At 42.7% G+C, this 25,743-nt stretch overlaps 5 protein-coding genes across 7 annotated transcripts; 2 read left to right on the plus strand and 3 right to left on the minus strand.

The window, feature by feature from the left end:
• Window positions 1-536: 536 nt before the first annotated feature.
• Window positions 537-3,107, plus strand: RB195_014450 (uncharacterized protein; the record flags this gene model as incomplete). The annotated part of the gene is made up of 1 exon (XM_064204729.1): window positions 537-3,107. The coding sequence occupies one exon, from the start codon at window positions 537-539 to the stop codon at window positions 3,105-3,107; it is 2,571 nt and encodes an 856-aa protein (XP_064060610.1).
• A 17-nt stretch (window positions 3,108-3,124) lies between these two features.
• Window positions 3,125-3,376, plus strand: RB195_014451 (uncharacterized protein; the record flags this gene model as incomplete). Its single annotated transcript, XM_064204730.1, has 1 exon — window positions 3,125-3,376. One exon carries the CDS (start codon window positions 3,125-3,127, stop codon window positions 3,374-3,376), a length of 252 nt encoding a protein of 83 aa, XP_064060611.1.
• Window positions 3,377-6,816: 3,440 nt separating this feature from the next.
• Window positions 6,817-11,239, minus strand: RB195_014452 (uncharacterized protein; the record flags this gene model as incomplete). Of its 2 annotated transcripts, none has more annotated exons than XM_013444726.2 (4): window positions 6,817-6,947; window positions 9,860-9,941; window positions 10,007-10,143; window positions 11,101-11,239. In XM_013444726.2, 4 exons carry the CDS (start codon window positions 11,237-11,239, stop codon window positions 6,817-6,819), a joined length of 489 nt encoding a protein of 162 aa, XP_013300180.2. The 2 variants fall into 2 exon arrangements, with proteins under 2 accessions (XP_013300180.2, XP_064060612.1); XM_064204731.1 differs by lacking the exon at window positions 11,101-11,239 and adding an exon at window positions 10,191-10,206.
• RB195_014453 (uncharacterized protein) lies at window positions 11,066-11,479 on the minus strand (the record flags this gene model as incomplete). The annotated part of the gene is made up of 2 exons (XM_064204732.1): window positions 11,066-11,265; window positions 11,329-11,479. 2 exons carry the CDS (start codon window positions 11,477-11,479, stop codon window positions 11,066-11,068), a joined length of 351 nt encoding a protein of 116 aa, XP_064060613.1.
• A 2,658-nt stretch (window positions 11,480-14,137) lies between these two features.
• RB195_014454 (uncharacterized protein) lies at window positions 14,138-24,902 on the minus strand (the record flags this gene model as incomplete). Of its 2 annotated transcripts, XM_064204734.1 has the most annotated exons (12): window positions 14,138-14,281; window positions 14,492-14,643; window positions 15,096-15,277; window positions 15,335-15,489; window positions 16,576-16,687; window positions 18,789-18,958; window positions 19,053-19,199; window positions 19,692-19,825; window positions 22,129-22,217; window positions 22,277-22,372; window positions 23,619-23,708; window positions 24,856-24,902. In XM_064204734.1, 12 exons carry the CDS (start codon window positions 24,900-24,902, stop codon window positions 14,138-14,140), a joined length of 1,518 nt encoding a protein of 505 aa, XP_064060614.1. The 2 variants fall into 2 exon arrangements, with proteins under 2 accessions (XP_064060614.1, XP_064060615.1); XM_064204733.1 differs by lacking the exon at window positions 24,856-24,902 and having other exon boundaries at window positions 23,619-23,704.
• Between the last annotated feature and the right edge of the window lie 841 nt (window positions 24,903-25,743).

Genomic DNA, 25,743 nt, shown 5'->3' on the forward strand with positions numbered 1-25,743 from the left:
CGCATCCCAAGTGGATTGACTTTTATTGCGATTTCTTGGATATACCGATACCACGGATCTCCCTCACTAGAGGGATCACAGCCGGTTAGTCGCGAGGCTACGTGGCGCGTCCCCGGGTGGCGGATAGGGGGCTAATCGCGGACCAAAAGCGACCTTGCGCTTGCCCAGAGACGCAGGTGGATTCAGGGGATAGACTCCCTGTTTTCTGCTGAGCCAGGACTGACTCATGACATCCTTGTATCCCGCACGTCGGTCCGGCCAAAAGCCTGCAATCAAGTGACTGGGAGGTGCAAGGGAGGCGGTTTGGAGTCGCCTCCAACAAATAAGCTCCACATGTCCACACCGGGAGAACGGAAGTTCTCCCAAAAACTCATGGGACTAGAGGCTTGCAACCTGCCCATGGGTTTAAAAATTTTTATGCAAAACACAGTAATAGAAAAGAGTCTCCTGATTCCGGAGGAAAGCCTGGTACGGTAGCGCCAGGTAGGACGGGGTTGCAGGAGTCGTGTAGGTTACTGAGACGGAAAAGGACTAGGATGACGATCTGTACTTATAACGCACGTACGCTTGCATCGGAAGAGGTCATCGAAGATCTGATGATGCAAGCCAAGAAGATCAAGTACGACGTCATCGGACTGACCGAGACGAGACAACGTCACCCTCTCAGCGCCGTATATGAAACTGGAGAAGATCTGTTCTTAGGAACATGCGACAGTAGAGGTGTTGGTGGAGTTGGCATCCTCGTCAACACGAGTATGGCAAAGAACATCGACTTTTTTGAACAACTTACGACCCGAATCGGACGTCTGCGGATGAGAAGATGTGGCCCAATACCAGCTTTGACTATCTTCGTCGTTTACGCTCCAACATCAAGCTACGAAGAAGAAGAAGTCGAAGCTTTCTATATGGACCTGGAGAAGTTCTACCAAGAAGATCATGCCTTCTACAAGGTCATAGTTGGCGATTTCAACGCTAAGGTTGGCCCAAGAAGAACGCCGGAGGAACTTCACATCGGGACCCACGGCCTACAATGGAATGACCAGGGAGAGAGGCTCGCCGAGTTCATCATGACGACTAAGACCATCCATGGGAACTCGCAATTTCAGAAGCCCTCTTCTTTACGCTGGACGTGGGAGTCACCCGGTGGAGGGTACCGTAATGAAATAGACCACATCATCGTCAATAAAAGGTTCTGCCTGACGGACGTCGGTGTTGTACCAAAGTTCTATACGGGATCGGACCATCGCCTCCTCCGAGGAAGATTTTCCTTCACAAGGAGAGCAGAGAAAGCCGCCAAGTTCAGAGAGAGAAATCCCAGGACTACCATCAACTGGGATCTCTTCGCTACGCTTGCCGGCTTTTGGGAAGATTCTGCAATGGACAACATCGACGAGGAATATGACCGGCTTGTCGAACACCTTCACGACTGCGCGAAGAAGGCTGAGAGTTTTAAAACCACCAGGAGGCGCCTGTCTCTTGAAACTCTTGAGCTGATACGCCAGCGTGGAGCAGCACGAGCCGCAGGGAACCGAGAACTCACGTCCGAGCTCGCAAGGCTTTGCCGAGAGGCGATAAAGGAAGACCTTAAAGAGAGAAGAGCAGAAGTGCTGGCTGAAGCTGCAGAGGCGGGGAAAAGCATCCGCTATGCCCGTCGAGACTTCGCCAGTCGCAAGACGAGGATGACTGCTCTCCGGAACCCAAAGGGAACAGAAATTGCATCGAGAAGGGGGATGGAGAAAATCATCTACGACTTCTACTCTGATCTCTTCGACAGCCATGTCCACTTGCCTCCTCACCATCTGAGGGAAGATGGACAAGTCATTCCAGAGGTTCTCCCGTCCGAAATACGACATGCTATCGTGTCGGTAAGAAATCATACGGCACCCGGTCCCGACAGAATAAGACCAGAACACCTGAAGAGCCTTCCGCCAGTACTCATCAACACCCTGGCGAGGCTCTTTACACGTTATCTGTCGGAATGCAAGGTTCCTAAACAGTGGAAGACCAGCAAGACCGTGTTGTTGTATAAAAAGGGAGATCCACATGACATCGGCAACTATCGCCCAATCTGCCTACTGTCCGTCATCTACAAGCTCTTTACAAGAGTAATCCTTAATAGGATTGAAAAAGTCTTGGATGAAGGACAGCCATGCGAGCAAGCAGGGTTTCGAAAAGGATTCAGCACGATTGACCACATTCACACTGTTTCGAAACTCATCGAGGTATCACGAGAGTACAAGATGCCGCTCTGTCTCACCTTCATCGACTTAAAGAAGGCTTTCGACTCGGTTGAGACGGAAGCGGTCGTGGAAGCCTTGGACAACCAAGGCGTCCCTACTCAGTATATTAAGGTACTTCGAGAGTTGTACAGTAACTTCACGATCGAAATTTCGCCATTCTACAAGAACATCATCATTGACGTGAAGAGGGGGGTCCGACAGGGTGATACAATTTCACCCAAAATATTCACAGCCACCCTCGAGAACGCAATGCGAAAGTTGGAATGGGACGACATGGGAGTGAAGGTTGATGGTCGACAGCTACACCATTTGCGCTTTGCTGATGACATCGTACTGGTAACACCTAGCATCAGCCAAGCGGAACGAATGCTGACCGAATTCGACGAAACATGTGGATGTATCGGTCTTCAGCTGAATCTACAAAAGACGATGTTCATGCGGAACGGATGGGTCTCGGATGCCCCATTCACGCTCAACGGAACGAACATATCCGAATGCACCAGCTACGTTTATTTGGGTCGGGAACTGAACATGATGAACGACCTGACCCCCGAGCTGGGCAGGAGGAGACGAGCGGCTTGGGGAGCGTACAAGAGCATCGAGGATGTAGTGAAGAAGACCAGGAACACCCGGCTCCGTGCTCACCTCTTCAACACCACCGTACTTCCTGCTTTGACCTATGCTTCGGAAACCTGGGCATTTCGCAAGCAGGAAGAAAACGCGGTGAGCGTCATTGAACGCGCAATTGAGAGAGTGATGCTAGGAGTATCCCGTTTCACGCAAGTGAGGGACGGGATTCGAAGTTCCCTCCTACGTCAGCGATCGAAGATTAGAGAAACGCCGCGTTTGCCAAGGAAAGTAAAATAAGGTGGGCCGGACACGTGATGCGCTTTGATGACAACCGTTGGACCCGAGCCGTGAGCGACTGGGTTCCCCGCGATATTAAGCGCACTACAGGAAGGCCGCCGACCCGATGGTCAGATTTCTTCACGAAGTCCTTGAAAGAAAAATATGATGCTCTTCGTGTCCCACGCGAAAGGAGGAACCACTGGGCTACTCTGGCACGCGATCGGGACAAATGGAATAATTACTGGCGCCCGCTCGACCAGTTCGAAGATCAACGGGAGTCAAGGTGATCAAGGTGATCAAGTATCACTTTCTAATTGCTTCTCTTTCACTAAATCCAGTATTTTAGAGCAGATTAAGGTAGCTACCATCTACAAGGTAATTTTAATGATCTCTAATGTTTGCTCTAAACTTTCCATTTTTTTTTATTCCCAGAACGTCATTTACGCTAGTATTCTCAAAGGTTTATCATGCTATATGACTTACTTGACTTGAAGGCATCACCCCACGAATCTGAGGTGGTGCAGATTTCAGGTGGAGTATTCGTATACGGAATGGGAGACTACGGAGAGGGAGGTGATTCCGTCCATTTCTTGGTAATTGCCGTAAAAAACGGCCCGGAAGATGCGGCTCCGCACAAGGCTGGCGCGCTCCAATCGAACCTTTTGTACAAAATGGTGCGCCAAAACGAATGAAGCCGTATCCTCCGGACCGTTTTTTACGGTAATTAGCAAGAAATGGACGGAATCACCTCCCTCTCCGTAGTCTCCCATCCCGTATACGAATACTCCACCTGAAATCTGCACCACCTCAGATTCGTGGGGTGATGCCTTTAACCGGCGGGCAGTCATCGCCCGCAATTACCCGCATCTTCGCCGAGGTGTGCCGTCCTTGAACATAGCTCTGTTCAACCTTCTCTATTTTCTGCGAGAGCTTGCACAGAATCAATCCATTCGTCGCTATTCCACAACCGGTGAAACTTTACTTCTCGCCTGAACTGCCTCTCCACACCTAGTGTCTTTAGGTCCTATTTCACCACCTCAATCCAAAAACTTTCGCTCTCTTTCAGCTTCAACCCCACAAACCCCTCAGCAGTCGTTGAACAGCACTGGTCTCCTTGATATATGACCAAAGAAACGAAGACGATTTCCTTCAGCCACTTTCGATAGCAATGCGGTAAGTCAAATTCCTCCACCAGGGTGTTGTAATCGCTTCTCACAGGTATCGCAGCCACCTACTTTTCTTCTCAGGATCAGGATAGCTGCAGTATATGGTGTAATTTCCATGGTGATAACGGGGCGATCTCTTATGCGTGTTTACTGCAATGCAGCAAACGGCACAGAACGATATCGCAGAATCCTGGACAGGGCGGTTTGTTGGAGTTCACTCGATAGTTTATGGCAGTTCAGCATGACGACGCGAATACTTGCTGCCAAAGATTCCATACTCCCTTCAGGCAGTTAACCTTTCAGGTTATGGACTTTGGCGACGTGCTGGACGAAAGCACCCTTTTGTAATGTATGGGAATCTTTCGCTATATAACAGTGCGAATCTAGGAGGAGAACCATGGAATTATCACTTCAATTTATGATCATTTCGTGAATGCTTAGATTTTTAAAACAGAAGAACGAAGAAGCGTCGTTAGAAAAAAAAATTAATTTTTTCATGGGATTGCCGCTACCTTTAATTTCTATTAATCAGTGAAGGGAGACGAGGAGAGCAATCAGAGAAGTCTGATGCCCGGCTTTAGATGAACGTTTAGGCTGGTAAAAAAATGAAGCTAGTGCCTGTGAATATGGGCTAGTGGATAACATTGAACTTAAAGGCATCACCCCACGAATCAGAGGTAGTACGGATTTCAGGTGAAGTATTCGTATACGGGATAGCAGATCATGGCGAGGGGGGGTGGTTCCGTCCATTTCCTCCTAATTGCCGTAATAATATGAGCCCGGGAGGAGCGTGCACAAGGCGCAGTTTACTATCCCGTGTAAGGATACTGCACCTGAAAACCACCTCAGATTCGTGGAGTGACGCCTTTAAAAGGTAAAGGATAAGATGTCTGGAACCACGTTCACTTCAATTCAGGATCGTTTGAGGTTTACGATCGTGTATCTGGTCTATACAATGACTTGCGGGGACTAGCCGATGTGTGAAATCAGTATCATTGTCCTCCCAGACAAGTGTGCTACCAATTTGTCGACCTCAAAGGGATGAAGCGCTTGTTGAGCACCAAGGCGGACTCGAACCTATCGAACCCCATACAGCGGAACCTCTTACCCATTAGGCTACACCCACCCCCTAACACCGTATTGATATATTTGTCGGGGACATAATCAATGGTTGGGTGTAGCGCAGTCGATAAGATGTTTCGCTGTGGCTGCGCGATCGATTAGAGACCATCCTAGTGCCAACTTAGCCTTTCATACACCTTAGATTTTAACTAAGAATTCGAAAAACTTATCTGTCCCTCCCACCCGACATTTGTTCGAGCCAAGCTGGCACTTGCTCAGAAAAAGTTGCTGGATTAGAGAGCAGAATAGATTATATGAATAATGAGCGATGTTTCAGACGGTATTTCCAGATTCCTTTCTACTGATCCACGAGCCAATCACATCGAGCACATTCGAAAGGTGTCGAAATACGTATATCAAGAAACACGGGTTTTTCGAACGGCTTTCTACACAGTAACCGTGAGGAGCGCTCCGTCAACGTGACCAAAATCGTCGACTGAAATCGCACGTGGCACGCTTGTTGATGATGATGCAAGCAGCACATTCACTAGTCGTTTGCACGGAGAAAACAAAAGGTAAATCCACCTAAGAGGCCAAACATGAAAGTGCTGTGGCGAAATAAAATTATGATAGAGCTAACGCAAACGCTCATTTATTTCTTCCTGATTGTCAGTATTGCCACGACGGCCAATTCCTCCTGAATATATCGTGAGCAGAAAAGAAGAGAAGAGCTTCAGAAAAAGTACGTTGAGTATGGAGTGTTGCAGAGGACTACTTCGTTGTGAGACTGATCGTCTTGAAAGTTAAGGTTGAAAGATAATGACCACACATCATCTCTCATTGTATATGCTTAGCACTGGCCTTTCACTGTTCCTTCATTCTTCTCCTGTTTGGTAAGACGAGAAAACCACATTTGTTTCGTATGTTTTTTTTTTGTGAAACAGGCTCTTAATTGCCATTTTCTGCCTTTCTTAAAACCAGTCTTGCTTATGCGGCAATTTATTGATTCTTCCATATTCACTATATTCTTAAACTTTTAATTAACACGTACGAAGTGCGTGGAAAAACGTAGACATTTGTTATGGATGTGTGATAGAACGCAACCAACTAACTGTCCATGGATGTTTAGCTATTGCGGTGTGTTCCTTGATAGCTTTGCAACAGTATAGTAGGGTCAAAACGGCATGAAACACGTACGCAATTGCGTATGCGGCTTCTCTCGGGGCGCTTTGGTGGAGCGGAGCAGCTAGGAGCGTGGTGAAACCTTTGCTGGCACCATCCATCGCTGCAGTTTGCGACGGTCCCACTTCGGTTCCAACTGCTGCCTCCACCGCGCCGTTTTTGAGAGCGTACGCAAATGCACCGCAACTACACTCATGATTCACGTCGTTTTGACCCGAGTATACAACAAAAAGTGTTTGTTGAAAAATCAGAGTTTATTAACGAGTTATACGCTTATGTGAAGAGCGAAGAGAACACTTAAGGTACTTTGATAACGATTACTGGTCTTCTTCGCTGCTTCTGCTCTTATCGACGTCCATGTAGTCTGCGTTGATACCACCTCTCCGTCTCCGTGAAACGATCATCTCGCGTTCCTCCTTGGCAAAAATTGTTTCCAAGTTAAGGACGCCTGAAGAAGAGTAGTTTTTCCAACATTTGTCTACGAAGCAAGACTGTAACTGCGATTCACAGAACAGAGAGCACCAAAAGTCTTTATTTACAAACTGTTATGCATTTGGTACCACCTGTTCATATGCATCTTATTTGGTTTCAGCGATGCAATAATCGCAAATTTGTTTTCGCCCCAGAATATAGGTACTGACGTCTTTGCTTTTTTTGCTCTCTTTCATCTTTCTTCTTTCCATGAAGCAATGTCACGGCTTCTATATGTGCATGTCTAACATCTCAAATGATTTGTTATTACGTTTTCGGAAAATTCCATCATTCATGAGTATGAGGACCAATAAAACGCAGAGGTAAAAACCTGTTCTAGATCAGCAAGAATTATCATAAGAACAACTATGTGTACATCACTAGTAAGTCAGTCATGGTCAATAGGAGCATTGAAAGAGGCCACGATGTACATTTCGACTGCATTTGTCCGATATGTTTTTATGTAGATTGGGCACAAAATTTCGGTGTACATTGGTACGGATGGATTACTAAGAACCGTCTCCACGCATAGAAATTCTGTACTAGGAAAACTTGTGATCTGATAGCTTTGGCAGCTCAAACACTCCTTTTTCTTCTTAGGGGTTACATTTTGTTTCTCTTTTTTTTACCCTTCTCTTTTTTACTAGAAATAGAGCAATATAAAAACGCAACGCGTCTTAATGAAACCCGTCTAATGAAGATGCCTAGTAAAAGGTTGGGAACACTGATAACTACAGTAAGGCTGTGTGTTTTCTTCTTTTGATATTTTTCGTATTAGTACAAAACTTCTTATCACAATGTTTTTACTTGAAATGAGCGCAAGTTTTATAAGCGCTGGAACTACGTCGAACATTAGAAATAGGAGTGCTGAGAAAGCTCCAAGTAGTGCCGCGTCTGGCGAGCATTTACAACCCGGCAGACTTTGAAAAAAGAGGGTGCGTGTAAAGAGGGTCCCGGCAGAATTTCGAGCATGCCCCGATCATGCCTCGTCAGAAAAATTAGCGATGGTGCGTGTCCTAAAGAGATTCATTTTCGTTAGCACCTAAATAGCTGACTCTGCTTACCTACCGCTAATCATACGCTGCATCACCGGCTAGGATATAATTCACTATCTACTAAATTGTTTTGGAGAATCAGACACACTCGCTGCAATTTTGTGACGTGAGGTGATCTCAATTTTGTAATCGTACCAGAGAAATCCTGACGTGAAATATGAGATAAGAATGTATCTAATAGGTTCAAAATACGTGCATAAAAATTTTCGTTAGAAGGAACATTCCAGGTTTCAAAAGTAACGGCAATGAGAATTATCGTTATCCTGTAACTCCCAAGCATTTTTGTAGCCTAATTTATTTCTGGACAGAGGGACCTTCTGTATCTCTGACTTCCTCGGAACTTACAGGAAGAAAAAGAGCTCAAATTTCGTAAAATTTCTAGACTTTCTGAGGGTGATATAAAGACAAACTCACTCCCTTTCTTTATTAGAACACCATTCAAAACCCCATGTGCTTCTATCTAGCACTATTATTTTCTGACTTATTCGGTAATTTCGACAGCCCATACCACTCTTCTTTGCATATTTTCTTGTAACTCCGCAGTTTTCTGCGTCTCTGCGGCTAGAAGAACATCTAAGAAGGTTGTCTGCGTCTTTATGAACGACTGGAGCGTGGCCTCTTCGAGGTATGCTCGCGTATCCGCCGGCATATCCACTGGGCACGTTATGTCTCGGAGGCATTCGCGGAGAATTCGCCGGGACCCCCTTTACCGTTCCCCGAAAAAAGATGTGGGTGTGTGTATCTAAGAAAACACGCGGTGTTCGTTGATCAACTCTTGTATTTATTGAAAAGCAGGAATATTCATCAAGTTCGAAGAAGGGGACATAAATGATCACTAGAGTCAAAAGCAGCACAAAGGAAAAAAATAACGAAATTTAACGACTATAGTTGTGATCAATTCTGGCTAATAATCTTGGAAAAAGGTGCAAAAAACAACCTTCGTTTCTCGGTTGCGAACGCGTTGCGGTTTGCCATCGTTCTACTCTCCACAACAAGGTGCATCGTACTGATCACCGGTGCAACTGAGGCTGTTTCGCACATCTTTCCATGGATTACGGGAGGAATTTGAGCGTTATCGCGCTAATGTTCACGAATTAACTTCAAATCTATTTGTATTGAGTTCCCCACATCGTCCATTTCCTGATCTAATATGCTCCCTTCAGGAAATCTTTGCTACAGCTTATTGTCTTCATGCATCCGCTAAGCTGGTTGAAGGACTACGCCGACAAACGACAAACGCCAAACGGATGTATTGCTTTTTACGTAAAACTTAGTAATATGCTATAGCAACCATTTCTTTAGCAATATAGTTAAATCAAAACGACATAAAACACGGACAGTTGCGTAGGCGGCTGTGGCGCGGTGGAGCGCAGCGATTGGGATCTTGCAAGGATCCTCACTACTGCCACCCATCTCTACAGTTCGCCATGGTCCCACCTCGATTCCAACCGCTGTCTCCACCGCACCGCTTCGTGCGCGGCCACATACGCAACTGTCCGTGCTTCATGTCTTTTTGACCCGACTGTATGTTTGCTGGCAGTTTTAGTGAACCGCTTTCTAGAGTTAAGGTTTTCGGGAGCATAACTCAATTAGATGGCGTGTTGTGCGGCGTATCAAGTTTTCCCAATCTCTATTTTTGCTTTGCGTGTACCAATGAAGTATGGAGGATGGAGACGTTAGTCAATCTCTTCAGGTTACTTCGATGCAAATTCAATTCAGTATCGTGAAGGTTTTTGAACTTGTATGGAGGTTGACTGGATTGGCCGTATTCGTCACATTTTCCCTAAGTCAGTAGTGTGCGGAACGTAAAGCCTGTATTTTAACTCTCACTCACCAATGTCAAATGTTTTTTTGGGCGTCTTTCCACTGGTAATGTAGGACTTGGGAAGAGCAAATTTGACTTTTCTTGATCCAGGCTGAAAGTGTGCAAACAGTGCTTATCTTTCCAAAATAACCGCTCAGCAACAGCTACAATGCGAACCTTAATACCGTCGTCGCAATCGTGATAAACCTTGAAAATAGGGTCAATGGGAGTGAGTTCTGCGGTGCCACCAGACAACTGGAACTCGCCATTGGCGTCAGTGTAGCCCTGGTCGAGGAGATCGTCCGGGTCCGGACCTGCAAATATGCTAAACGACATTCAGAAATAGTGTTTGGAGACGTACTGTTAAATGAATCCATGGTCTACGGCTGAATGAACATTGTGGCAGACCAGACAATCTTGAAGGTGATGTCTTATTGATCTATAAAACCGTATTTCTAATATTACGAAGTGGTGCAAGGCAATCGGGAAGCAGCGAGGGTGATTACAGTAGTAGAGCAGGAGTTGTTGTCGGTAGAAAAATCAGAGAAGCATAGAATATTGCTCATCTTGTTTGTGAAACTAATACGGTAATTCCCCGAAAGGTATCACACTGTCACACCTTAGGAGAAGATTTTCAAGTTCCAAATTTAGCTCATCTCGATAGTGTAATTACACATACATAGATATGGAAATGTTGAGTAAATTCCTCGCGCGAAATAATTTACTAGTGATATCTCTTCAAAATCAAGGTAAATAAGTAATGTAAAATCGTTCCAGGGAAGGATGTGGATACATCTGATTTTTTGCAAAGAAAAAACAGAATATTTCGAATTTTGATGTCCATTGCATAGTCTAACATATAACTATCACAAAATTTCCTCTTTTTCTCTTCGAGAAATTTTGGCAAACCGACTGTTTTGAAATGTGCCGCGGAACAGTTGTAAACAGTTTCCATTTCTTGGAATTGAAGAGTTTCACGTACAGTTGTGGTTTTTCTAAAGTTTTTCTAAAGTGGGCAGTTGAAGCTCTAACACTTTCATGTTTAGATGAGAAAAAATTAATTCCATGGAAATCTAAAGAAAAATCGCCCGTTGTTCGCACAAACTTAATATCAGAACTAAATCCTTACAACTTAGTCTCTGCACTGCTCATCAATAAAATCGAGGAAAACTGTCGAACGTGCAAAGAATTGAAATGTAAGACTTATAACACAGTTGATCAATCCTCTGAAAAGTCCTACGATGCAACGGAATGTTCTGGATGCACAGTACCGCTGTCCTCCTCCCACAGCTTGACTCGAACGTTTGACGCCGGCTTCGGACCGCACATCAGTTTTCCACGTACAGCGATAGACTGGTCACGCATAGCAAGAGCGACGCCAATGAGTGCGAGAGCCACGAGGAATTTCATTTGAGGTGTCGTGCTTGAAATGTTCTCTTTGGGTACTTTTCGTTCAAAGCGTCACAACGGAATCTAGGGCGAAACGACTGATGGCAGACTGTGATTCAGAGGAGGCACGATGTAGAGAAGAGACAGCGAAGTTGTGTAGTCGACAGCAAAGTCGTCTACTCCTGGTTGGGGCAGATAACACTGTTTTGCATTTGATAACGACACCAGCTCACGTCTGTAAACAGAACTGTATCTCGACATTGAGGAAACGCAGTCACAATCTGTGAATCAGTGGTACGTGCGGCCATACCGACGTTATTTGTTTGGTCGCTGGGGAAGCCCCAACTCATCTTCAGTTCTCAAAAGTGATCCAAAGAAGAAAAGAAGGAATTGCAATTGATCTCAGATATACTGCTATACGGTTCCCTTCAAAAACCTTTGGCCGTTTTTTTAGTAAGCTCCGCATTTCCTCGTTAAGAAAAGGACGCACTCTCATTGGAAAAACACTGAGCAATTCTCTAATATGCACTCTCATCTGGATTATGTGGTCCGCGAGGAATTTGAAACGGAAGCAAGTGAATGTCCTGAGATCGGTCGGGTGTGCTTGGTGAGGTAATATATCCATGCCACACGTTAAATTTCTCGCCTGACTATACCTGTGCACGACCACACATTCTCGCAGCTGAAAGCAGGTGAAGTAGGGTCAAAACGACATGAAGCACAGCGTAGTTGCGTAAGCGGCAGCGGTCAAAGCGGCGAAGAATGGTGAAGGGTAGTGCATCACGTCGTTTTGAACCCACTATGCATTACCAATTATTGGAAAAGTGCATCATGACTTTTCGACAACCCGAAATTTACGATGGAAGTATTTTGAACGTATTTGGTTTGAGTGAACTTCAAAGTTAGTTCTGTTGTTGTTGATCGTTTCGTTATCACGTTGTTTACTGCTGAAGAATGTTAGAAAGGGGTGGGACTATAGTGCAACCAACTGCACAGCGTGAGGATGCTGCAAACAATAACAACAACTGCAAACAACAACAGTGACGCATATGAGAGGACAGAAGAAGAACCCACATTTTATGGTAACTAAAAATCAATTCCACTTTCACTATTCGATTTTTTTGTCCAGTAATTTCTGAAGGTTGACTTCCGGTGGCCCTTAACTTTACGAACAACACCATACGACAAGATCATCTATCTATGTTATTAAATACAGCATACCACGAATCTAACGTGATGGGGACTCCGCAGGAGAACCTAGCCATAGAGTTCTAGATTGCGGAATCCGTGGAATCGAGGACGAGAAAAGCGGCGCCTTTCACAGCGTTTTTTTACGACGATTAAGGAGAGATGAGCAGAGCCATCCGTGATCCCGCAGTCTAAATTCCCATCTCGGGTTCTCCCCCCCTCCGAATTCTCTCACCCCAAATTCGATGTATGAGCCTTTAAATTCTCGAGGGAATGGAAACGATCTTTGAAAACATTAGATATCCCCAAGAAAAAAGTGACATGGGCTCAAACCGGCCACTCTACGTCTGCTCTTAGAGAGAAAAGAAACCTGAGAACAATCCTCTTAGCGAAGGTTCAGACGAGTGAGCTGCTTCAACGAGTTGTTGAAAACATACATGCTCGTGATCCAAATCGGCTAGTTTGGGGCGCAAAAAAGTCTCCAACATTTCAAAGCATCGGCCACTAGTTGCACTTACCGTTGCACTATCTTCCCCAAAAAAAGCGTGGGCTGATCACACCAATCTTTCAAAATTATGGATGCCATAAAGGAGAAAGTTCGTTCAGGCTCACCGTGTATGAATAGGATAAGATTTAGTTCAGAAGATACTGCTTTAACTTTCCACAAGCGTCCGAACGATGCACCACTGAATCGACAGTGTGACGAGGATAATCCCGGTCATTTCTCCATCTTCTCCTTCATTTTTCATTTCAAATCGTTTCCTTCTATTTTGCCAATCGCCACCATTTGCGCAATAACTAAAAAATGGGCACACAATTTCGCAAACGCCTAGGAAGAAAGCAGACAATATATAAAGGGGATGCGCCCATGCAAACACTACAGGAAAATGAAGGATAAAAGATAAAGTTCCTAACGTTAATCAATCCGCTTGGGATGCGCCGCTACGTTCACTTCAATTCGGAATCTTTGAGGTACCGAACACTTAACTAGCCTGCACAATGGGTTGCGGGGGTGGTCGATGTATCAGGTCAATGTTTTTCCTTCCCAGACAACTTTGGTAGCAATTTATCGTCCCCGGAGGAATGAAGGGCTTGGTGAGCGCCAGGGCGGATTCGAACCTACGATCGATCATGTAGGAAGCGGAACCTTTAACCGCTACACTACACCCGCCGACCACGGGCCAGCAGGACTGCCTAAAATTCATTCCATTCGTCCGACTTTAATTGTGGAATATTGATGTTAAACAATATTTTAAACAACGTGTTCGTGGCTTTTCAGTCACCCTGTAACCCTTAATAGTTTTCTTCTTCCTAACCATCCAATCTCCCCAACCATTCTCGGAGTAATGGATCTGTTGTGCCTTAGTGCTACTGGTTTTTTTTTTATCGTGTGAGCTTCTTATTTATTATCAAGAGACTTCTTATTTATTGTGCGATCATAATGTTCATTAGGCATGAAAGTACATAGTTAATCAAATAAAAATACAACAATTTAGACTGCTCTTCTTGCTGATTCAAATAAAAATGAAGGTGACAAGGAAAACATTATGGTACATCTAAACCTGTATCGGCGGAGGACAAAGCTCTACGTTACTATGGCACTTGAATTCAAGTAAGACTAGAACTTATTTAAAAGCAGACTCCCTGAGATATGAAAGGTAGTAGGCATTTGTAAGGAGCGGGCTGAGAAGCGGATCCGGTGAGAAAGTCGTACTGCCGGCACTGAAGCTGTCAAAGTGCTGTGATCGAAATCCCATCTCTATCAAGCAGATTCCCTATAGGCTTCACGACAATATGCGGCCTTTGTCCATCGATTTGTACATCCACGATGTTGACCTCGGCCAACCACCTCGTCGTGTACTGACGTTGAGACACCTAAAGTCTAGCTCAAGGATTTCTTTGAAGGAAAACAAGTGCCAGAGGAAGGAAGTCTGCTCAAAAGTTTTGAGTTCAATTTTGAGCTTATCGATGAAAAAAGCCAAAATATCGAGAATTCCTCCAACCTCTACATTTATAGTGTCCGGAGAGCAAATCTCATCGCATCTTTCAACCTGAATCCAGTTTCTGTAGTTCGAAAATGCTTACCTGACTGCCATCGTCCCATCCACTGTCACCGTCCTCATCCATCAGTGATAGATGAGTCGTCGTGGGATCAAAACAACCAGTAGGCCACTCCATGTTCGGAAGATGGCGATGTGTAAGAGGCTGCCAGACAGGTGAAGAAGGGACCCTTGTAGCTGAAAAATTGTAGAGGTTTGTGAGATGAACCAAATTTTTTTGCATAACGAAGAAACCTGTCTTATCATACCACTCCCTCAGAGACTATTTACGCTCTAGAGAGTAGTCTCGATAAATAATTGATGTCATAAAAGGATACATATGCATGCGGAGGGGTGGTGATTTGGATTTGGAAAGAATTTGAATCCTCGGACTCCGAGAAAGCCAATTCTTTCCTCTTCAACTCTGGAAGAGCTAGATCAACGATTATTTCTCGATTACAAGCGGTTCTTCTGGCGAAATGATATCAACAAACCGGTGGAGAAGTGGCAGCAGGTCGTAAACAATGAAAAAGGATAGAAATTAAGAAATTTTCTGTAGCTGTTGTACGAAAGTTGACGTAATGAGTGATCTTAGTTGGGGAACACATAGTCATAATAGGAGTATGGTCGAAGTCGAATGGTTCACTCACTCGTAACGTTATCTGCGTTCGCTTCTGCTACCACATAACGTAATGACTGCCTTTGATCTCTATTTTTCTGAAGTGGAACAGGGTTGTACATGAGGTTCTGGTGATGTTGACGAGTTATGCAACATCGTAAACAGCAACAAAGCCATCCCGGCATCGAGTCCAGTTTCTTGTAAAATTTGGCCCTAAACAAGGATTTGTGCTGCGCAGAAAATATATCAGAAACACGGTAGACTACTCACAGGAAAATTTCACGGTATTCGTTGTTGAAGACAAAGTAGATCACACAATTGACGGAAGAATTGAAAACCACAAGAAAATTACTAGCGTCTGATAGGAGATTGAGCAGGATCGGATCTGGTTCGAAGAACGTTTCGATCACATTTACGATGAGAGCCTGGAAATTTCTACATAGTCACCGCTGGGGACGAATGTGGGAAAAATAGTTGTAACTGTTCGATAAAACTAGCAGAAATGAAATAAGTTGCAAAGCACTGGTTCTATTTTAAGTGGTCTTCACACTTTAAAAGGCAAATTCTTAAGCAGGTTTATAGTCGGGTCAAAACGACACAAGGATTCACCACTCATTGCCATTAGTTCTATAGACAGAAAGCCACTGAGACTATGTTCCCCAAAACCACTAAGACATACCCAAAACCTACGACAACAATGCATGTTCTTATCTACTCCATTTCAAAACTGTGCAAACTTCCTGTTCTGGGAAAAATGTAATTTCTGGAAAAGCAGGATGAACACTGTTTTCAGAATAGCAATTAAGTGATGAGTAATTTTAGCTAGCTAGCTAGTTTTAGCTAGTTTTAACTTCGTTTATTATGTTTATTGATGTGGTTTAATCATTTCCAAACCTGACATGCTCACGAGGAACTAAACTGCTCTTGGGTCATCTAGCGCTCTCAGTTTACAGCAGATCGGGATGTAAAACAGTCCCATAGCGTGGTTCTTTGGCTTCGGGTAGCGGATTCGATTGATCTTTTTTTTTGTCGACGGTAGGAGTTTCGCGTGTCCAGCACATGAGACCATCGCGAGTCCCACCATGACGAAGGTGTGACCTACCCATTTTTCTTTCTTTTTTGGAAAACACGGAAAGATGTTTCCCCGCATGTCGGAATTCCTCAACTAAGTGTTTTTTGTCTAAACCTAAGTAATAATTGATTCGGATTTAAAATTTTCCATAGTTAAGGAGAAGCAAAAAGATGTAAGACAGGATAACTATAGTTGAAATAATAAAAAGATCTGGTTAGGTGAAGTTACATCTTAGGTGCCTTTCACTTCCTGGTTTAAGGATTTTCGCACCATGCCGATCTAAACATGATCCCACTAATATCTCAAGCATTGTTAGCGACAAATTCGAGAATTTCGATATGAGGGAATTTTGCCGCTTCCGTCGGAAAATTTTGAATATAAAGCCTTCCGGCATTTGATTGTGAAGACTCCTTGATTGAGCGACAATGCAAAAACCTACCAGTGTGTTACAAGCCAAAAACAAAATGACGACCATAATCATTGTAATTGTATCATCTCCTCCGCCAGACGGGTTACTTCTCGGCTTTAGAAGGTTGTCAGACGAATCTACCCTAAAATCAGCTGATAATTTATCTATGAAATGTTTCTGATTGAGGGCTCTCATCTGAAGTACTAATAAAATTCATTGTAACTTAGTAAAGTTAGAGTAAGTAGAGATTCCCTGTAAATTGTAAAAAATGGTGAGTTTGACTTTTTTTCTGCTCTAGCTAGGGAGAGGCTCTGAAAAACTCCCAGAAACTCGACTATTAAGAATGTGTTCTTGCTACTGAAGCTTACAGGCTCGCTTTCTCTAGTTTTTTTTTCGAATACTCAACAATAATGCGCATCAAGGTGTTGATGCACCAACACTGATACTTTACTAACTATCAGTAACATAATAACGTCTGCAGCCGGTTTTGTATTCTGGAGCAGGCAGTTTTAGCACGTTGACGACAATGTCGTCGTACATTCTTTTTTGATGGTGAAACAAACCGGTGGTGTTTGGGAGGAGCATCATAAGGAATATTTATTTAATAGCATGATAATATAGTTTTTGTGAAGTCGGACAATTAAGCAAAAGCAAAACGAGTGCTTCCACACCACGGATATTAAGGAAAACCATTTGGTCGTCAATGTGTTTAATGTGTCTTGTGAATCAACTTAAATTTGAGTGCTCTTATGGCCAAAAGCTAGATTTGGCCTTTGTCTCTCTTGGCTGGAGGCTGGCACACCTTCTTCCGAGAATTAAGAGTTCTGATTGCTGCTCCTCTTCGTAAGGTTATGGTAAGTGGTCAAACTTTCAACTGGGTTTTAAGAGAAATTTAAGAAGAGATCGTCGAAAGAGCAACCTGAGTTTTTGAAGTCTTTGAAAACTGTCGATAATAATCCGTATTCTAGATAATAATGATATCTGCATAAAGAATTTTCGGAAGGGAAGAATTTTTGCGACAATACATCACGACAAGTGAGCTTTTTGAATTAAACCAATTTTCGAAATCCACGATAGTGGTAAAGTCGCGTGAAGTGCAGTTTTTCACAAGGTAGTACTAAGCCTACAAGTTATACAGCTGACTTGCTGTAAAACATTAAGGGATTACCCCACGAATCTATCCTGGTATGGATTTTTGTTGAAGTATACCTATATCGGGTCCTACATTATGGATATAGGGTAGTTCCGCTCATCTCTTCCTGGATCAGTGTAAACAGACGGCTCCGGAATGCGGTTCCTTATGACGTCCTCCACTGCCACGTGACAGCCTTGCGCCCTGCCCCCGCCTGGGATTCGTCCAATGAAATGATTTGCTTACAGGGCCGTCCGAATGGATTTTCCACGAATCGCAGTCGGGGGCAGGGCGCAAGGGCTGCGCGTTGCAATAGAAGACGTCGTATGGAACCGCATTCCGATGAACCCTGTTTACAGTGAGAAGATTTGGGTACCAGACCTATCAGTAAGCTAAGCTAGTAAGTAAGAACATTCATCGGTTCATCAGTTCACGCGAAAAACTCTCTAGAAAATGACGAAAAATGCCTTTGAGGAAGTTACTAACAGGAAGCAAACGATTCTGCTGCTATACTACGATACATGGAGTGTGAGTCACTTTTTACACCTTTTCACAGACATCGTGAGGATTGATGCATCTGAATGTCATTATGTTTCGAATTCTCGATCTGAGGTAAGAGAGCAACAAGAGTGCCTTATGCTTCTGAACTTCTCTGCTCCTTTCCACCGATGAAGGGATTCCACACCTCGTTCCCCAAATTAAATCTATTGGGATGCTGCATTACCCATTAATGAATGATATATATATATATATATATATATATATATACATAATCCTTAATAAGTTCCTTTGATGAATACTGTAACCGTGAAAAAACCCAACAAGAATAACTTATGAAGATGACATAATTAGAGCTCCGTGATAATAGCTTAGTGATATTAGCTAGCTTATCAGGAAATGGTTAACATTACATTTAGCAACTGCTACAATACAGAACTATGGATTAGCTTAACTGCTGCCTTAGAGTTGAGTTAGAGCTGGTTAGTATTAAATTGGGGAGATCGAAATGTTAGGAAAAGTGGAAATGAGGGCATAATTTTCGATCGTTTATAGTACAAAAGAGTTCCGTTTTCGGAAGATCGACGCACTGATACAAACGAAAACAACTCACACTTCCTTCTGCTTGCCGGATTCAAGGCTTTGACGGAAGACAATGATTGCGTTAAGGCAAAGAAGAAATAGGAAAGGCAACAAAGTCATGAGCACCATGTACATGTATACATTGTAGACCATATTTATTGTAAAAAACAGCGATGTCGGGCAAATCTCGATTATTTGATCCTGAAAAAAGTGCATTAATTCCGGTGGGGACCCGATACCCTATTTTTAACAAGACATCCGAGAATCGGATGCATCAGACATCTCCAAAACTCACCCCGCTCGCTTCATGAAAACACTTTCGCAGATTGAACTGCGGAAATCTCAGCGAATTGTACATGATCGACACCACGACGATAGACGAACATATTTGTTTCGCCCGACGTATAGTACAGTAATTTTTAGAATGTGATTTCCAGCACACCTATGAGATAATCATTAGATCGGCAGCTAATCAACCTCACAAGTTTAATGCTTTTGAGGAAATTTTTGAAGTTACGTTCTCATATATAGTTGATGAATTCTAAAAAGTAGTTTTCAAGAGGCACGTTGAAAATGAAAGGATCTGTTGAACACAGAGATCATTTCATGCAACTAAGGGACTCTTCACATGAACATGTGATGAAATAACAATAGAAAAGTTAAAAGTTAAAGTGAGTCTTTCAAAATGGCCAGCACGCTATGAAATTCTCGCGTTATCGACCATTTTAAGATGTTTCTCTATCATCACCTCATGGACGTAAGAGGTTGCTCCGCCGGGAAAACTGACATCCCTGACCCCTTTCTGATCTAGATTCCGGAGTTTGAACAGAACTTTCTCTGCTTTCACCTTGTCTCTTGTAAAGTGCATCCCGAATTCTACCTATCGGGAGATAAACCTTGAAAATTTCTCAGAGCGATGTCTTAAACGGCTTACATTGATGTAGCAGTCGAATGCGGCCGCCACGGTAAAGTAAATGCTGCATGTTTGAGCCATGTATCCGAAGGGCAGCGTGTACACCGTTGTGTACGGTGCTCGCGCCAATTCGGGAATATATGACCGAGCAGAATCTGAATAAGAAGACATGTGGAATGGAAGAAACAAAACAGCATAGAACCGGAAAGTATTTATTTGTACTTCACCTTGCAGCTGTAAAATTTGCCTAAAAGGAAGAATGAGAGATCGTTTACTTAGTGGAGAACATTAAATCTTCCGGTCTATGTATTCATACACCTAAGCCATTTTCAGGTACATAGCTATTTTAATCTCCTCTCTTACGTACTTCTCTTAGGAATAGAAATCCTATTCAGACGCGCGTACCACGTGAAAAAAAAGAAAATTTCGTGGCCTTCGTGCTCTCATCTACTACAGCACCTTTGTTGTAAATTCTTGTTGCTCGAAATAAAATCAGAATATGTTGCGTTTTTACTGTGAAGAGATTCTAAAAAGCAGACTTGCGCGAAAAAAAAAACATATTTGCCTAAGTTGTCTAGGTTTTAACGATAAATAAACAACATGGTTTTTTGATTGCAGAAATCTAGTTGTTCTACAGTTTGGACAAAATTCGGTCGTCTTCGTGCATGCTACGCTTCCGGACGAGCTGCAAATAGAATTCCACACGGTGGAATCCTTGCTAAATACGGTCTACTTGTTTTTCGCTTACCGGGTTACAGTGGACATTTTCTCAGTAGCATAGAAATAGCTAAAAATCGTGTGCTTATGACATTCATTGCACAAAAGTCAAGTAATCTCGACAGAATCGTGCTGATAAATCCTGACTGCTAACTGAGCAAGACCTTCGAATTTAGTTACATCACTGAAAACGTTAAAAATAGAAATTTCCATTGTTATTTAACAGATTTTATGAGATTTAACTTCATAAAATATGTCGTGTTTGTTGCTTAACTACGCGCGGAAAACTTTCAGATTTTTCTTCACGTCTATCGTTCAGCAACAGAATTCTTTCGCTCGGTTAATCAAAGCCTACCTTTTGCAGCTGTTTCAGTTACATGTCTATCATCTGTTTATTCAGTATAGCATTCAGCTTATTCGAAATTCCTAGTGAGTGCATTTTTTTAAAACGTATGTACATATTTCCAAAAGCTCTGCTACTGTCTGTGCTCTCGTTTTTACACTTCCGGTGTCGGTATTTGAGCGGTATACAGTTGTGAAGTCCATAATCATGCACATCGTCTTCATTGATCAGTGAGCTAGAAGCCAGGTTTGTTTATAGTAGAAAAAGGTACGAATAACAAACAAAAAATTGCTTTTTCGCGCATTGCAATATAGCAAGCAAACATAGCAATATCTCAGAAAAGGGCAAGTGTAGCTTAGTTTACAAGAGGTCCGGCTGTGATGTTTCAAAGCCGACCTGGCGCCAACCAAGCCATTCAACCCTCCGATGTCGATATATTCGTATCAGTTTATCTGGGAGGATAAAAACACTAAGGTTATACATCGATTGGCCCTCCCAAGCAATTGTAAGGCTGCACAAGCGTTCATAAACCCTACGTGATTCTGAATTAGAGTCTATCGTGGTGTTACGTTGATCCACGCCATGCGCTTTATCCTCTATGCGTGTTTCTGGTTGCTCTCTCAGGGTTCTCATGTTCGTTGAGCATCGATGCGCACGGATGAACGAAAGCAGAATCAATGCTATTCATAGCTCGAAAACGTTGAGGGGAATGTTTTTTGGTCCTCACGTTTGGTAAAATTTGACCAATCTGTTTAGAGCCGCTCAAAACCCTGTAAATTTTCCCAAGTGAAGTATCAGTTGTGTTTGGTCGCTTCGGTTATGAACGGAGAGATGGAATCAACTTGTTTTACAGGAAGCGCGAGCGCTCTGAGAGCATTTTCGATTACTTTAGGGTCCGGATATGGTATTATACGATGAAAATTTGTTTAATAAATACCCCATGCTAACTGTTTATGCATACGCACAACTGCATCAACGTGGGACATATTTGAAGACAGCATACCACAAATCTGACGTGGTGAGGGAATCCGCGAGAAAAGCTAGAGATGTGATTGCAGGAACGGGTGGTTCCGCTCACCTCTCCCTAATCGTCGTAAAAAGCGGCGTGAAAGAGGCCTGTTTTTACGAAAATTTCAGTTGTGACGCGCAACCCTTGTGCACGTGAACGCGGCACGTGTCTTGCACAGAGCATTGCCCTGAAAGAGCGCCAGGAAATTAAGGAATTATTTCTTGACGCAAGTTCGGAACGGCAAGTTCAGATAAGGGAAGCAGGCGAGGATGGTTTCATATCCGTTACATCACTCTCCTGACAACAAATGTTTTGAATGTGTCCACTTAAGCACCACTACAATTTGAGCTGAGAATGCGACGACTGTGGAGAAGAAGCAGATCTCTTACCGATCCAAAATATGAAGAGACCCGTGAGAATGACCAGAAAATCACTGCAGGCAAGGAAGAGAAGGTAGGTGTTGGCCGAGTTTTGCATCCTAAACAAAAAATTTTTGTTCTCTTGGCATTGAACACAAAAGAATCTTACAAAGCTAACCTCTTCCGCGAGTACACGTATACGTTGGCGACGTTAGTGCAAACTCCGAAAAACGAGAGCGGAGGCAAGGCGAAGATGATCAAGGCTAGATTGCACCTGTGACAAAAAAGATAGGTTCAGTCTTGCTGCTTCCAACTAAAAACACCACGCTAAGCGGAGCATCAAAGCTATGCAAACACTTCTTCTAACAGGAGATAGTGGCCGTGTACTGGACAGAACTACTCTTTCCTAAACAAAGGTAAGGAGTTGAAGTCCGATGAAATTACCTATGTTGGATTCCTCCATGTAGTAAATAAGGTTGATACACCTTAGACTAAAAGCACACTATGAACACAAAGAGAAGCACTGCACAAATCCAGGGATCGATGGATATGCGGAAAGAATTCGGTGTGATTACTTTGCCCGACAAAACAACTCCATGCATTAGAGAATGAAATCAAGGCTTTTTAATAGAAATTTTACGTTGGATTCTCTCCTCCTGTGGGCACTCGCGCGCTTCTTTGCGAGAACGCGCAACACTTCCTGTGAATGTAGAAAACAGATTTGTTTGCCTGACACTGCAATTTTGTGCACCCAAACGATCGACTGATGAAAAGTTAAGCGAAAAGCTCTTCCAACGGAATAAAGCAATTCGTTGTATGGTTTCACTATCATGAGGAATTCACCGCATGTAATTTTTTTGATTTTTGCCTTTAAAGTTTTGCGAAATTCTATAGTGCTTTAGAGGAAGTTGCTGTCGTTTTGATTTTGTTAGCTTATTATTTCATTTCAATGCACCAATGCTTCGTCGATGAAATGGGGCCCGTGAGTTTTCCTTCCTCACCGATCACTGTTTCTGTGCAGGATTTCTTCTACTTCTCACTGCGTTCTTGGCAATTCAGTTTTCAATGTCTGCTAACCGCTAATTAGAGTGCAACTCATTTTTTAAAATCTTAACGTGCGCGATTAACATCCTTCGTAGTCGACGTACTAGGAAATTCTTTCTTTCAGTAGATATTCATCATCCTCGAAGACTTTGGTTTCTACGGATTGGATTTTCACCTCTTTTTGTGCAACTGCGCATAGTCAGTCATCCGGAATGAATTTTGGGACTTTACCACGTTGGTGACAATAACAAATGCTGGTGATGCGCAACTGCTGAAAAAATGGTGTAGAAATCCCTGAGCCTACTTAGTCCTATTGTATACAAATTTAAAAAAAAAACTATAAAGAACAAGAAAAGAGATCTATGGAACAAAGCTCACTGCGATACGCTTCACCCACGACGCCATCTCCCAGATACAACACGTTTCACGCCAGCGACACTTGCTCAGAACATGAAGCTCGAGGAAAAAAAACTCACTTAGCATACAGTGGAGAATAGTCTTCCGTCTGAAGGTCCGAACACATGCACTCTGTTGTATTCGTGTCTACCTCATAGTCAACCATGATGCTGAAAAAATAAACCTGATCATCTGTTTTCAGAGAAAAAATAATCCTAATTTTTTTCTGGTCTGGCTAGGGAGAGGCTCTCAAAAACTCGACTACTAAAAGAATGAGTTTCCTTACTGAAGGTTAGTGTTCAGAGTTTTCTTTTTAGTTTTCACTTCCAGAAAAAAATCTAGTTTCCTCCTTTTCAGCTCAGCTCTTCTCCCTTTGGGAGACGACAGCGATTTATGGACCGTTCATTGAGCATTAGTAGTGGGCAATATCCGTGGATCCGGCTACAAATCTGTTCACGTTAATCCTAGTGACAAAACCTTCCATTGTTTATGGACCTCAACGAGATCGGAATGTTTTTTTGTAAAAATGCATACCGTAGTTAAGAAGCAGCAACATGGCTTTTCTTTTACAAATGATCCTATGATACCATTAATTTTCCGCAGCTATAAAAAATTTCGAGATGATTGATTGTAGAAATGAATACGGAATAGTGTAAACTTGATGAATTGTGGATTGAAAACGAAAATTTTTGCGATTCATAAAAAACGAATTGTCACTGCTCGTCAAATAAATCGTTCAGTCATTTTAAAGGAATTTAATGCATTTGTGAATTTCTTTGTTGTTCACCAACCAAAAAAAAGATGAAATCAAGGTTCAACAGAACAATCCTGGAATTTGGATTTTGTTGAGATTTTCTCGATTACTCTGATCCTAGGACGCATCTCTACGTAAAAAAACAAACACGGGTTTGGCAATTTAGGAATCACGTTTGCTTTTCAATCATACTACATTTTTGTGCTGAAAGAAACTGAATGAATTCACTCACATATCACCAAGTGAAAACGGTGTCTTTTCTAACTTTTTTCATTTCTTATGCCCAAATGTGGTAATTTTTGTAAACTGCTCTCTTCGTAATAGTTCATTCCATAGTTGGAAAATCTGCTAGCAATTTATGCTGTCACAAAAAACAAATGATATTATTTTTGTGCTGCAAGTACTGAAATTAATAACTGTTTATTATTTGCTAGTAATCATAATTTCTCATTACAGAGAATCAAAGTAAGAATGAAAATTTCCAAAATGTTGCCATTCTCTTGGGAGGAATTTGTCTCACCGTGATTACAGTTAATAAGGTAAACTTCCGGAGCCAAACTTACTCAGGAAATACAGGTATCATGCCGCGAAGGCGTACTTCGACCGCCATTGTGAACGACCAGGAATATGTGCTCAGTGGATGATGAAGATAAGAAAACACTGCCAAAAAATAATTAACACGGCTTCGTCACAACACAACGGCACAAACGAGTTCGTCCCAAAATAACAAAGACTGCGAATAAAGGGATGCAAATTTTGCTTCTGATGACTACAGCTGGCATTTAGCCATGTAACTTTTCAAGCTCGCAAGGAAAGAATGTATTCGACATTGGGTTGGTATATAATCTCCTGCCGCTTAATTCCGACTATGTTCCTAGTTGAACAAAAATTGCCCTGTCATCTTGCACAATCTCACTTCGCATCTCTGAATTTTCTCACTTAAATATTTTCGAGAGTTTCTTTATGCAATCGTAACTTTTCTAGTAACTGAAAATTATGGACCACCAAGTGGGAAAAATTTCCGAGTGCTTTTTTGCTCGAGTTCAGTATTAGTGAATAAATCTAAATGAATTTTTCAAATATGGGTGCCGTTTTGAATAATACACGAGAGTATGTTATTGGTTTATGGGTTACTTTTTGATTGTTGACAGAGCCTAACAGAACTTTGAAAGGCAACTTCCTAACAATTCATATGTCCAAATAGTCTTTTAATTTTTCAAAAGAAAAATGGTAGAAAATTAGATGCAACCATAATAGATTAGGATGGTGAGAAAGAGCAACCCCTAACTACGTTTTTGGGCGTTGTAGACTTTTTTCTACAGCTGAAAAGCAGTATAAGGAGCACGAACAAAACATCTGGGGAACTGAGAGGAATCGAAGATGAGCGACCCGGAAAGAAGCAGTGAATGAAACGTTAACTGGAATGGCAATGCCAGACGAGTCTAGATAAG

This window comes from Necator americanus, chromosome V (assembly GCF_031761385.1).
Source record: "Necator americanus strain Aroian chromosome V, whole genome shotgun sequence".
In the NCBI taxonomy this organism is placed as follows: domain Eukaryota; kingdom Metazoa; phylum Nematoda; class Chromadorea; order Rhabditida; family Ancylostomatidae; genus Necator; species Necator americanus.